Source organism: Ursus arctos, unplaced genomic scaffold (assembly GCF_023065955.2).
Source record: "Ursus arctos isolate Adak ecotype North America unplaced genomic scaffold, UrsArc2.0 scaffold_31, whole genome shotgun sequence".
NCBI lineage: Eukaryota > Metazoa > Chordata > Mammalia > Carnivora > Ursidae > Ursus > Ursus arctos.
In genome coordinates, this window is record NW_026622997.1 from 29,959,350 (window position 1) to 29,973,706 (window position 14,357).

The 14,357-nt window shown below is 40.2% G+C and overlaps 1 protein-coding gene across 1 annotated transcript; it reads left to right on the forward strand.

The window, feature by feature from the left end:
- The first annotated feature begins 856 nt into the window (after positions 1–856).
- SNRPC (small nuclear ribonucleoprotein polypeptide C) lies at positions 857–14,033 on the forward strand. Its single transcript, XM_026482695.4, has 6 exons — positions 857–927; positions 1,270–1,312; positions 5,905–6,013; positions 8,968–9,057; positions 10,377–10,481; positions 13,675–14,033. The coding sequence occupies exons 1-6, from the start codon at positions 920–922 to the stop codon at positions 13,797–13,799; spliced, it is 480 nt and encodes a 159-aa protein (XP_026338480.1). The 5' UTR covers positions 857–919; the 3' UTR covers positions 13,800–14,033.
- The last annotated feature ends 324 nt before the right edge of the window (positions 14,034–14,357 follow it).

A 14,357-nucleotide genomic window follows, 5' to 3' on the forward strand; every position in this document is an offset into this window, starting at 1 on the left:
ATGGAGGCCCAGAAAGATTAAATAACTGGCTCAGGCAGCACGGTGAGGAAGCGGGAAATGGCGTTCGAAACTGGGGAGTCTACCGTCTCCTAAGCTTAATGAGACTCAGAAAACAGACGCTATGTAAAACCGTTTGCATCTGGCTTTAAGAAACCTATTATCTCAGGGGGCGCCTGGGTGGCACAGCGGTTAAGCGTCTGCCTTCGGCTCAGGGCGTGATCCCGGCGTTACGGAATCGAGCCCCACATCATGCTCCTCCGCTATGAGCCTGCTTCTTCCTCTCCCACTCCCCCTGCTTGTGTTCCCTCTTGCTGACTGTCTCTATCTCTGTCAAATAAATAAATAAAAAATCTTAAAAAAAAAAAAAAGAAACCTATTATCTATCAGTTGTCACCTTCTCAGCAAGCTTTCTCGGTCTTATTTAAAATTGAACTCTCTTCCCTGCTTCACTCGCCCATCCCCAAGGGCCCCAGCACCTGACTCTACAGGACTACATACTGACTTTATTACTTGTTTTTCCCAACGCTTACTGCCTACTCCATGAGGGCAGGGATCTTTGTTTTGTTCACTGCTGACTTCTCAGTATTTATAGCAATGCTTGGCACACAGCCAGCGATGCTTAGAAAGTTGTCGAAAGAACGTATAACATGCTTCCGGTAGCATCAACAATCAGTATCGCAGGAGCGTGAATTGAACCTCGCAGGGACCCTTCGTACATCCCCTTCCGCCTTGCTATAGGTAAGGGGAGAAGGAGAAAAGCCCCGCCCCTCGCTCTGCCGCCGCCGCGGCTAAGGCCGTCGCAGCGCGGCCAGCGGATTGGATGACTGGGTAGGGTCATCAGTTCCGCGGCGTCGGCGCTTACTGTGTGCGTCATTTCCGGGCGGCGCGAGACGGAGTGGCCAACGGCCTGCGGAGCAACATGCCTAAGTGAGTGGGACTCCGAATCTGCGGGAGTTCGCGGTCGCAGTGGCTAACTGTGGCCCAGTGGGGGAGCGCAGGGAGGGTTCTAGCTCTTGAGGTTTCCGGGGAAGCGAGAGGGTGTGGGGGAGGGAGCCCGGGAGTTCTAGATACTGACCTCTTGCAGTGTCTGTAGGTCGACTCCGCGCAAGGCGACAAAAAACCCTAGTTTGTGTCAGGTCACTTTGTGATGTCTTGGCATCGTGAATAGATCTTTTTATAATTGGCCTTCATTGAACAGCACTTCGGTGGATGGGCATCTGTTAACTGGTTGTCGTCTTCTCTTTTTCTTTGTTTTCCACCTCTTTCCAGGTTTTATTGTGACTACTGCGACACGTATCTCACCCATGACTCTGTAAGTAGTGTCTCTTTTCAGTTTCAAAACACCTTGTGCGTAATAAATTAGATTTTTTTTTAGGTGTAAATTTGTGCTTTTCATCCTGTTGTGGTTTAAGTGCTCCTGCTTGGAGAAAATCATCTGTATTTCTTTCCCCCCATCCTTCCTGTAACTGTTTTCATAATTTGTAGTAATTGGTCTTTCAGCAGTTAGTGTTTTCAGTTGAGACCCGAAATAATAATGCTTTAGCAGAATTGAAGGTGCAAGAAATTTATATGACAAGTAAAAATTCCAGGGACGTGTCCCGAAGTTCAAATATTTGATTGGGACAAGGCACTCAAATGTTTGATTGATTAAACTGGACAGAAATGCCTAAATTTGGAACTGAGTACTGTACTTTGATTTGATTAAAAACTGCCAAACAATAACAACTGAGATTGAATATTTACTTTGTGTCAGGCAGTGTTACAGATGCTTTGCATGTATCATTTTGTTTAATGCTCATGATAAGCCTATAAGATTAGTATTATCTCCATTTTACAGAGGAGGAAACTGAGGCAGAGTATGGATAAATGACTGACTAGGTGTTACTAAACCAGTAAGTTGTACAGAGTTAGAAGGTTAGCTTAAGCAGTCTAACTCCTGGGCTTCTCTGCCAGCACCTCTCAGACTTTTTTGTCTTATGGTCCCTTTCTTTTAAAAATTACTGGGTTATTAAAAAAACTAGTTACGTTGGTTGTATTAGTTTAGCTACTAATATTTGCTGTATTTGAAATTAAAACTTAAAATTTAAAAAATACTGATTCATTTGAAAGTAACATTAACAAACTTTTTACTTATAATACAAATAACATTTTAAAAGTGAAAAAGAGCTATTTTCAAAAAAAAAAAATTAGTGTGAAGAGCGGCATTGCTTTAACCTTTTTGCAAACTTCTGTAATGTCTGACTTAATGGAAGACAGCTGTATTCTTCTGCATTAAATGTGTTGCACTGTGTTTTGGTTGAATTATATGAAGAATCCAGGCTCACATGGATAAGGAGTTGAAAAAAAGTAGGGTCCTTTTCTAGGCTTTTTAGATAATTGTGGATATTCTTTAATAATTTATATTACTGAATCCAAACTAGTTGCAGTGTGGAATCTGAAACTATATCAAACTTTTCATACTCTGTTACATCAAAATTCACTGATCTTGGGGTGCCTAGGTGGCTCAGTCATTTAAGCGTCTGACTCTTGATTTTAGCTCAGGTCATAATCTCAGAGTTGTGAGATTGAGCCCCTTGTCCACGCCCAGCGTGGAGCCCACTTAAGATTTTCTCTCTCCCCCTCTGCCCTTCCGTATCTACTTCATCCCCCCCCCAATTTCACTGATCTGTCTTGCACTTTGAGTGAATCTTTTGCCAGACCTGATTTTGTAACATGCTTTGGTTATTTGGAAAATGAATATTGGAATATTGGTTCACTCAGTTATGCAAGTCTTCCATGTGCTGATGCATTTGATTATGTAATATAAAAATCCACATTAATTTACAATCTAATCAGAAATGGCTTTTAAGTATTGGGAAGCTGACATGCTCATGGTAGTAGATAAGGTTTTCTAAAATTCTGAGTTTTATTTGAAAGCTCAAATTTTATCCTTGGCAATAAATACTACCAATTGCTTCCTTTGAAGTGACAGGCTCACTTCATTTATTTCTGAGAAGTCTGAGTCTCCAGTTTGTTTCTCAGTTATTGTCAAGTAAAAATGATGTTCCATCAAAGAGGCAGCTGGTAGAGCTTGCAACTTGAACCATTTGCATTCCTGCTTTTCTTTGAAATAGCATCATATTTTGGCATGCCACTGAAGTACTTTGTACATCCCATTTTTCACCCAGAATATTAAAAAGACGTGAACTCAAGAGTTGAGATTTAATGGAATTAATAATTTTACTGCTTGATCAAGGACAGTCTCAGTGAAACTGGGTTTTTTTTTTTTCCCCTCTGAGTGCATAGTGTTGAAAAATACAACGATCCCTAATGCATTGGGTTGCCATTGTCTTGCTTCATTCTAAAGTGCCAGAAGTTCGGTATCATCCGTACAAATGTCAATACACGGAAAAGGAACGTAATGTCTTATTATTATTATGAAGCTACTTTGACCTTGCAGACCGCCTGAAAGGTGGGTCTGAGACACCCTTAGATGCCTGTGAGCCACATCTTGGAAACTACAGCTCTGTATTTGGCTGCCTCTGCAGAAATGTGATTAAACTGAAACTCTTGATCATCTTGTCATCTTGAATAGTAGCTGCAAGAACCCTAGCCAGTGATTTCTGTGTCGTCACTTCGTTTGGAATTCTGACACTAGTCGGATGTAGTTCAGTATTAATTTGTGGAACATGTAAGTAGGCTGGCTTCTCTTGAAGGAATAACAGTTCTGAACATTACTATAGATTGTCCTGGATGGGTCTCCTCCAGTAAGTCGGTAGTATAAGTAGCTTGCCTGTAGAGCCCCGGTTCTTTTTAAGTTTGTTTTTGTTTTTGTTTTTGTTTGATCCTAGCCCCCATTCTAGATCAAACCCCTCGTCCTAATTTTCTGACATTGTTAGCGAGTAGGCAGTGCTTTTCTACCCTTTTATAGCTTATCTTGCTAATGTCAGTATTCAGAGAACTGAAAAGTATCTCTTTATAACGAATGTCTCTTTGTGAGAAATGTCAGGAACCCTAGTAATACTGTTGTTCTAGTATGATAGTTTGTGAAAGTAGGAAGATTCCATAGTGATTGAAGCAGTTCCCTGTGGTGGACTTGGAAATGCAGTAAACATTCAGCGCCACAACTTTTGAGTTTTTGCTCATTTTTAGGCGTGATTTTGTTATTAGGCTTAAGGCGTCATTGTGTTACATAAGCAGTCACTGGGGAGTCAGGGAACACTATTTTGAAATGTAGACCATGAAAAGACAGTCTGTTCATGTGATGTTGGTTATGTCTGCTGCTACTGAAACAATTCTGTGAAGAGAGGTTGTATTGGTTTGAGGTAGTTAAACAGCCACGAGGAGCATCTGAGTAAGATCTGGGCTCCAGGCCTTGGTTTGCCACTTACCAGCTATGCGTTTTAAGACAAGTCTTTAAGCATAAATTGAAGATAATAAACTTGTGAATTTTTAAACCAATTTTATTGAATTATACTTTGATTAAATGCATACTTTTTAGGTGTACAGTCTGTTGATTTGGCAAATAATTACAGTTTGGTGTATACATCAGATATAGAATATTTCCATCACCCCAGAAAGTTCCTTTGTGTTTTTTTTACAGTTCGTCCCCTGACCCTTAAGCCCCAACTGATCTGATTTTTATTATGAAAGATCAGTATTAACTGGTTTTAAAACTTCATATAGGGGGGCGCCTGGGTAGCGCAGTCGTTAAAGCGTCTGCCTTCGGCTCAGGGCGTGATCCCGGCGTTCCGGGATCGAGTCCCACATCGGGCTCCTCTGCTGGGAGCCTGCTTCTTCCTCTCTCACTCGCCTGCTGTGTTCCCTCTCTCACTGGCTGTCTCTCTGTCACATAAATAAATAAAATCTTTAAAAAAAAAAAAAAAAAAAAACTTCATATAATGGAATCTTACAGAATATATTCTGTGTGTATCTCATTTCTTTTGCTGAGCATGCTTTTTTTTTTTTTTTTTTAAGATTATTTGAGAGAGAGCAAGCACTAGTGGTGGGAAGGGGCAGAAAGACAAGCACACTCCCCGCTGAGCAGGGAGCCTGATGTGGGGCTCAATCCCAGGACTCCGAGATCATGACCTGAACTGAAGGCAGATGCATAACCGACTGAGCCACTCAGGCGCCCTGAGCATGCTATTGAGATTCGTCCGTAGTTGTGTGAATCAGAGATTGGTTCTTTCTGATTAATATTCCGTTATACTGTGCACATGTGGTTATTATGATTGAGACACTGCTTGTAAAGTACATAGCATGGTGTACCAACATGTAGTAGGTGTTAAATGTTAACTAAACAAATGGTTAAATGTGTGGAGTTTATCTTATGTCAATTTTAACCTCAGTGAAGCTGTTAAAGAACAAAAGGATTAGCGGGCTGGAGACGAAAGTCTGTATGTGATTCACAGTCTGTATTCTAGACCCATAGTCATTTAAAAGAAGATATTGTCATAAACAGTATAATCTAAATGTATGTAAGCTATATTATTTTGCTACAGAATAATCTAAGATAAAGAGCATTAAAATGGCATTATGTTCTAGATCAGTAGTTTGCAAACTTTTCCTTAACGTGCCAGATTGTAATTATTTTAGATTTGTGGACCATATAGTCTTTGTTGCGATGACTTGTCGAGAAAAGAAATAAACCTGAACAAGTGAATGTGGCTGTGTTCCACTCTGTTGTTTTACAAAATCAGGTGACTGGCCTATGGGCCATAGTTTGCTGACCTCTGTTTCAGATGATAAATATAATAGATAAGTGACCACAGTACATTGTTGGATAATGTTTGTAAATGATACTTTAGCACCCAGCTAAAGCTGCTGATGGTAGCTGGGCTACCTATATAAAGGAAAGGCTTTATAAAATTTCTAGTTTGCAGAACTTGTTTCTGTGACTGATAGGACCTTTTTGTCTTACAGCCATCTGTGAGAAAGACACACTGCAGTGGTAGGAAACACAAAGAGAATGTGAAAGACTACTATCAGAAATGGATGGAAGAGCAGGCTCAGAGCCTGATCGACAAAACAAGTACGTTTCAGTCTCTTGTTCTGATGTGGTAGAATGGTCCCATTCTTTCTCATCCCTGTCTCTCTGTTGTTTTCCACAGAAGCAACTCATTCTGAGTGATAAATAGGAGCATTCTGATGTGTTCAACGAAAGAATTAGAAGGTCGTTGGTTTCCCAGGGGATATAGGAACACATTAATATTAATTATTGAGGCTAGAGCAATCAGGTATTGATTAGATTGGGAAGTGGGGCAGAAAAGAGCGTGTTGCCTAATATTTCTCTATTGACATGGACCAGATTTTGTAGCAAATTTATGTGAAACCTCCTTTGTAGTGATCATAGTTTTTGTTTTTATTTTATTTTTTATAGATTTTATGTATTTGAGAGAGAGAGAGCACACTAGACAGCACGAGCAGGGGGAGGGGCAGAGGCAGAGGAAGAAGCAGGCTCCCCCACTGAGCAGGGAGCCCGACTCAGGGGCTCGATCCCAGGACCCTGCGATCATGACCCGATCCAAAGGCAGGTGCTTAACCGACTGAGCCACCCGGGTGCCCTGATCATAGTTTTTAAAACTATTTTCCTTTTATAATAGGCAAATGTGGAGGTGGGTTTATAGTTACCTTCAAAGAGTTTGAAAGACTTTGAGTTTCTTATTTTTGTAGTTCTGACAAAGATACTCGGTCAAGAAGGAAGTAATGGATGTGACAAAGAAATCTTAGTACATTTTGGACCTCTGTTGGACATGCCATACATACTCTTTTTGTTTTGTTTTGTTTTGTTTTGTTTTTTGTGTGGGCTCGTGGAACCCAATGCAGGGCTTGAACTCGACCCTGAGATCAAGAGTCAGATGTGTAACCAACTGAGCCACCCAGGCTCCCCTCTTTTTGTTTGATTTGGGAAATACTTGTTTAGGCTAGTTGAGTTCAAGACACAGAAGATGTTGCATTTCTGTTAGATCATGCTGGTGTATTTTAAACATGGCCTTTCTCATTTATTGTATTCAGAGCTGGCAGGCAAATGTGGGCTTTGATTGTGTTGCAGTTTTAAGAAAAAAGCAAAGCTTATGGAAAATATCAGACAAAGTGGAAGGATGGGTTAATGAATGAACCTCCCGTGGCTGGCCCCCACCCCTAATTTCCATCACGTAGGTGTAACAGTCTTGTTTTGTTTACCCCAGGTTCTCAAACTTAGCGCTATTGACATTTGGGGCTGGATGATTCTTTGTTGTGGAGCTGTCTGTGCGTTGTAGGCTGTTCAGCAGGAGCCTTGGCATCTACCCACTAGATGCCAATAGCATTTCCTAGTTGTGACAACTAAAAATGTCCCCAGGCATTGCCCAGTGTCCCCAGGAGGGTCAAAATTGCCCCTACTTGAGAGCCACCAAATACCTTCATCTTCTCCCGTTCTCCATCCTGGATTATTAAGAAGCAAATCTCAGACATTGTCCCATTTCATTTGAAAAAATACATTATATGGGTTGCCTGGGTGGCTCAGTCAGTTAAGCAGCTGCCTTTGGCTCAGGTCATGATCCTGGGGTCCTGGGATCGAGCCCACATCAGGCTCCCTGCTCAGTGGGGAGTCTGCTTCTCCCTCTCCCTGTGCTGTTCCCCCTGCTTGTGCCCTCTCTCTGTCAAATAAATAAATAAAATCTTTTTTGAAAAAAGGGAAAAAAAAAAAGAAAAAATACATTATGATGTCATCTTTTTTTTCTATTTGAAAAGATGTCAGAAATTTCTTGGCATTAAAGGTTAGAATTGTATGCATTTATTTTTTGTATGCAGCAGAAGAATTTAGGATGAGTAAATGTTTTTGATGGAAGACTTTTGGAAGAGAGAAGGCAAGCCCTCAGGGACACACCATGTGATCGTGATGTCTGTGATTATGTCGGCTTTGAGTCCACTGTTGAGCTGATGGCTTAGCTACTCCCTCTTTAGTCTTTACAAGTTGTCCTCCTGCTTAGGGTGTGGGAGGTGTCATTTTGATTGGAAAAGCCCTTGTTGGGATATGATCCCCTACAGAGCACAGGCTCTATTCAGAGGCTTATGAGTAGCTAGCTGTGCATAAATCTCCACTTCTGCGTCATTTTTGTGGATCTGCTCTTTAGGAGTTAGCATTGATTTTCTTGAGTAATTTGACCTACATCGCGCTGGTGGGGGTGGAATGGGGATAGGCAGGGTGTCCTTAGGCTGTAGATTGCACTGAATCGGAAAGGACTTATATTTAGGAAGAGCTTTTGTGAGTCTACATCTTATTTTTATTTTTAAATTTTACTTATTTATTTACTTAATTTTAGTTCCAGTATGGTTAACTGTGAGTATATATCTTAGTATTTACGTGTGACTTCTTTATAAAGCCACATGTAAATTATCTTCGATTTCTTTTGTTTTCATTTGTGCCTCATATTGTCTGAAAGAAAAAAGTTGATCGTATTGGACAATTTTTTAAGATCATAATCTCCTTCAGGGCAGTCTCTTGCTTTAAAATCTTTGTTTCTCTTTCATGTCTCTTAGCTCAGTACATTAATTTTAAAACTGCTAAACCAAAATGATGTGAAGTTTTACAAAGCCTGGCCTTTGGGCAGGTATCACACATTTTTCAGACAAAACTGAATGGTTCGTGTTGTTTGTGAATGTCATCTACAGATTAATGATGTCTGCGTCTCTTTGGTAAGACATTGGTGGATGGATGGAAGGTCTTCATTCCATTCTCCCATAGATGATTCAGCCATAGAAATGCTGACTAAATAAAAATAGGGTAAAAAACCCAATCAGTAAACCAATTAGTTGTCATTTTTGCTGGTGAATACCTATGGTTGATTTAAAAACTGTAGAAGCCATGATGTAGTAATCTTAAATGAAATAAAGTGAAATAATTGGGACTGTTAAGGATTTAAAAGCAAAGGTTTATTTAAGTAAATGGGTTGTTGAATTCTTATTCACTGTGTGGTTTTTTTTTCCCCCACACTCTATCCAAAGCCGCTGCATTTCAACAAGGAAAGATACCTCCTACTCCATTCTCTGCTCCTCCTCCTGCAGGGGCAATGATCCCACCTCCCCCCAGTCTCCGTAAGTTTACAGAGTTTTTTTCTTAATAGCCATAACTTCAGGGGGGGGCAGATAATCCTTTGATTTTGTTCGATTATCTCACAGTTGACTTTTGAATACTCATTGAATGAATATATAGATCGTGAAAGAAAACAACTTCAGTGGTGTCCTTTCTGAAATATCTTCAGAGTTAGATTGCATTATTGCTCGGGTATTATATTTGTGACATCCCGAGTGGGTCTGAGGCAAATTCAGTGGAAAGGTCAGAATGTACCTGTGATTAGATGAGCTAATATATGAAGCTGATCGTTATTATTATATTAGATAAGCTAATATATTAATATATTGATGAGCACATTAAATTATTTACTGTTGTGAACCCAACACTGGAGGATTAAAGTAGTAGATAAACTCTTCAGTCATTTTTCCTATTTTCTAACCCACCTAACACCAATATATATACCTTGGGAAGGACAAGAATTGGACAGCTGAAAGTGGAGTGGATGAAAGGCTGCTCCTCTCTGTGAAGGTTCTCTGTTTCTGAATGGCAGAAGGATAGTGAGTAACTAGGCCATAAGTTCTGTGGCTCTCCTGGAAGGGCTTAGATTGAAATTGAATTCAGAAACCTAAACTTGGTCCTGTAAGTAACCCTGGATGTAAACATGGAGAAGTAGGCTGTTTACATAGTTGTGCGCTAATGCAGGTAGACCATTGCTGGCCCACCAAACCCTTCTTGGGCTTCCGCCAGGTCCAGTCTTGGGTCACAGCAGCTTCTCTGTCCTACTGTGTATTTTGGCTGGCTAGCACCCAACTCCATTATTTTTAATAGTAGAACAATCTATAGTATGAATGTGCCATAATTAACCTCACTGTTTTCATATTGTTGGACATTTAAGTTGTTCCAAATTGTTGTAAACAATACTGTCAAGAATATCTCTGCATACACATCTTCATTTCGTATTTCCAAAGAATCTTTTAAAGATTTTGATTTTTTTTAAAAAGCAGATCTGAAATTAGGTACCTGTGGCTTTACTTTGACAGGAGCTCTACAGAAGGCATAATACTCTTTTTAAAAAAATTAAACTTCTGAAATTTTTTTAACCCAGAGAACCCGACTTCATTTTATACTTCTGTCTAGACAGTCTTGTTCTTGTTTTTTGGGCATAAAGTAACTGGTTTTGTGGCATATTGATGTTTGTGGATCTGCTGTTCTAAAAGAAACCATAAGAAGTCTGTTGTTCCAGAACTTGGACTGGCCTGTGAGGCCCTCCTAGTTTCACAGAAGAGAAAATATTAATAAGCAAGCATATCTTAACCTCCGCCCCCGTTCGTTATTCCAGCGGGTCCTCCTCGCCCTGGTATGATGCCAGCGCCCCATATGGGGGGCCCTCCCATGATGCCAATGATGGGCCCTCCTCCTCCTGGGATGATGCCAGTGGGACCTGGTAAGTTTGAATCTCTTTCCTTTTAGAATGCTCCATTGTGTTCTAGTTTTCCATTTAAATAGAATTCTTAATTCATTGTCTAAATGTGTTATTGCAGCAAAATATATTTGGCAAATCTGTAATGATAAAAAGAAATATTTGTTTTATCAGTGTAATTGGATGATACCCAGAGACCTTGTACGACTAAAAACAGGATAAGACTGCCTTTTTCTTCTTCTTCTCCCTCCCTGCTGCTTTCTTGCCTCCTCCTGACTTATGGCCATTTATAATGGAGAAAAAGGTAGATGCGTTTGTTCCAAGGGGAGATAGAGGGGAGGGTAGGTACGTACTTTTGCTGCTACTTTTTTTAGTTTTGATTTGAAGCAGAGCTACCTCCTGTTGCTGATTTAATCTTGCTGGTTAAGTAGGCCAGATTACTATATGAAAAAGGCCTTAGCTGTAGTTTGTCTTTTATTCAGGAAGGGGGAAAAACACCTCAAAAATTTTATTTTAACATAAGCATGAAAATACATTAATTTGCAGATTTTTCTGATGGTCAGGGCCTTTGCTTTGAAAATGAGTCTGCTGATTGGAGCACGATCTATTTCTTGCCTAAACCAATAAACCATATCCATAATGCATTTTTTTTTTTAAAGATTTTATTTATTTAGGGGTGCCTGGGTGGCTCAGATGGTTAAGCATTTGCCTTCGGCTCAGATCATGATCCCTGGGTCCTGGGATCAAGCCCTGCATCGGGCTTCCTGCTTGGAGGGGAGCCTACTTCTCCCTCACCCTCTGCTGTTCCGCCTGCTTGTGCTCTGTCGCTCTCTGTGTCAAATAAAGAAATAAAATCTTTAAGTTAAAAAGATTTTATTTCTTTATTTGACAGAGAGAGCACAAGCATGGGGAGTGGCAGGCAGAGGGAGAGGAAGAAACAGACTCCCTGATGAACAGGGAGCCCAGCTCAGGTCATGATCTCAGGGTCCTGGAATGGAGCCCTGAGTTGAAGGCAGGAACTTAACAGACCGAGCCACTCAGGCGCCCCCGCCCATAATGCATTCTTTACTAACTTGAGTTTCATTTTCTTTCAAGGTTAGAATCCTTGTGAGGCAATCTAGTTCCAGTCTTTTATGATCCTCTTACCTACCAAATTTGTGAGCACTTTTCAGGATGGTTTACCTGAATTTCTCTTAATATTTACTTAGTTTTCATGGAAACAGTTCTTTTTTTTTTTTTTTTTTTAAGATTTTATTTCTTTATTTGACACAGAGTGGGGGTTGAGAGCAAGCACAAGCAGGGGAAGCAGCAGGCAGAGGGAGAAGTAGGCTCCCTGCTGAACAGGGAGCCTCATGTGGGACTCACGACCTGAGCCGAAGGCAGCCACTTAACCAACTGAGCCACCCAAGCACCCCAAACAGTTCTTTTTTTATACTCATTTTATTGATTTGCAGAATAAATTATGTGATTAGAGCAAATGCGGCCTCCAACTCCACTGGTAAGACAAGGTGCAAAGGTATTAGAGTAGCTTCCTGGCCAGAAGCATTCAGTGTGCTTGCTGTGGGTATCGTTTAGAGGGGTGTGAGGAGAGTCTAGATAAGAGTTCCTGCCTTACAAGGTGACTTACATGGCTCCTTCTGCATTCTTAAATCAGGGTCACAAATTCAAATTCTTAGAGGGGTTAGGGATGTGGTGAACTGGTGCATGCATGACATACCTGAAGAAGGCTTCTAGAACTCAGCTTCAGCCTGTGGTTGACATTTGAGATTACAGGCTTGGTGTTGCCCGTTCTGAGTATTTTGTTGTTGTTTTCAGCCAGGATAAAATAACAAGATTATTTGAATGAAAATAATGGAAGTAGTTGGGGGGTGGGCAGGGATAAGAACGGGTTCGGATAAGATAGAAGGTTGGCCAGTGGTGAATAATTATTGAAGCCGGATGATGGGTACATGGATGTTCTTTATACTCTTTTTTTCTATTCTTGTGTATGTTTGAACATTTCCATAATAAAAAGTTGAAAAAAGGAATTTAGACTTACTACTTACTAGTAATTAGACTATTAGTTGCCAATGTTGGCAACTAATTAGAGTTAAATGCACTGTGGAGACCAAAGTAAACAAATTTTCAGGTGCCTCGTTTTCAGTCTTTGAGCCTGATGAGTTTCCTCTAGGAAATGCTGGATATAGGTTATGTTATGGTGGGGTTACTTAATAAGATACTTAGGCGTTTAGTATTATCCTCTGTTACTGTTGAAATTGATCTTAAAAAAATTCTGTACCTGTTGTGTCTGCATATACTTGTGTTTTACTTTTTGTGAAAAGGCTGTATTCGGCTTTGAATATAGTTTTCTCTTGAACCATTTATTGCAAGCCTTTAATAAAAATGGTTTAATAAGTAATTATGTAAATTTTGATATTTAAAAAGAAGACCTGAAAATTATGAGGCATAATAATAAAATGAATACCCGTGAACCCACCACTCAGCTGAGGAGGTAGAATATTACCAGTTCTGTGAAGCTGCCTGTAATCCTCTCAACCTCCTCCTCCGCTTGCCCTCCCTTCGCTGGCTCATTTACTTGGCTGGTATATTGATGGGACACTTCAAAAAATTCCTTAAGTTTCTAACATGCATTAGAAAAATCAGATTTTTGTGTGTGCACTGATTGTTGTAAATCACATTATTGCCTATTTTTCTTGACTTGAGCTAAGTGTGGTTACTAACAGGTTCTCAGCATGGGTCTCCTGCTCACCTTTCCTACAGCTCCGAACAAACGCTTAGTGGTAAGATTGTCCTCTGTGCCTGTGTACATTCCTGAAATAGCTCCTGGTTATATGGTGGATAGAACTGATGAAAAATGCTGACTGAGTAACATGTAATTTAGTTGTGAATTTCCCTGAGTGAGAAAAGGTCAATTTAGGGAACTAGTGTCCCTGGTGGTTTCTGGAAAGCAGTCTATTAATAGTTTCCCCCTTACTATCATTAGATCATGATTCCCATATGGTTCTTGTGTTGACCTTTGTTCTTTGTTTGAGAATGTCTTAAGTAATTTACAGATGTGATAAATTTGTTGCATTTCTTCTGTCAAGTATGTCTTTCTTCCAGCATTTTGCAGGGGGGGGCTACTTTTTTGTCTTTAATTGAAGTCCCATCAAGCTCGCTCATAGGTAGTATTTTCTGACTCTTTTTTTTTTTCCCTTTTCTTTGTTTTGTCCTGCAGCTCCTGGAATGAGGCCACCTATGGGAGGCCACATGCCAATGATGCCTGGGCCCCCAATGATGAGACCTCCTGCCCGTCCCATGATGGTGCCCACTCGGCCAGGAATGACTCGGCCAGACAGATAAGGAGAGACAGGAACCTCTTTATATTCATTTTCTATTACTTGTTCTACTTCACCAGGAGATCATGGTGCTGTGACTCTGGGTGTTTTCTCACAGCAGGACAAGGAAGACTTGCTCCCTCTTCCTATCAAAGAGAGAATAGTTTTTGCAGGGGAGTAGTGGGACAAAAAAAAAAAAGCAATTTTCATTTGTATTGTGAAATGTGAAAATAAAATTGTCAACTGTTTTAGTTAAAAATGTGTTCCCTTTTTTCTCCCCTCTGTATTCCTCGTGTATTATAAAAGAGATGAAGTATTCCAGTTGTGTTTCTCTAGCTCATTCTCTCTGCAGCATGCCTTCTGCATGACATTTTCCTTAACTATAGTGAGTTCCTTTGGACACCCTGCCTTTATGTAGTAAAGTTCTTTTTTGCATGACTTGGTAAATCTAATACTTGTAGAGCTTTTGTTGACTAAAACAATAAACAGCACAGTTGGTTACTTTTTCACATGAACAGCATTTGGTGTAGTAAGTGGAAAATTTTAAATCTTTTATGCTGAAGTAGGGAAAAAGACTTTCCAG

What these genes read in the sequence shown, in the direction of transcription:
- SNRPC (XM_026482695.4), top strand. An exon ending in CCCACCTCCCCCCAGTCTCC is followed by an intron (nt 9,058 to 10,376) that starts GTAAGTTTACAG and finishes TCGTTATTCCAG; the next exon opens with CGGGTCCTCCTCGCCCTGGT. An exon ending in GATGATGCCAGTGGGACCTG is followed by an intron (nt 10,482 to 13,674) that starts GTAAGTTTGAAT and finishes TTTGTCCTGCAG; the next exon opens with CTCCTGGAATGAGGCCACCT.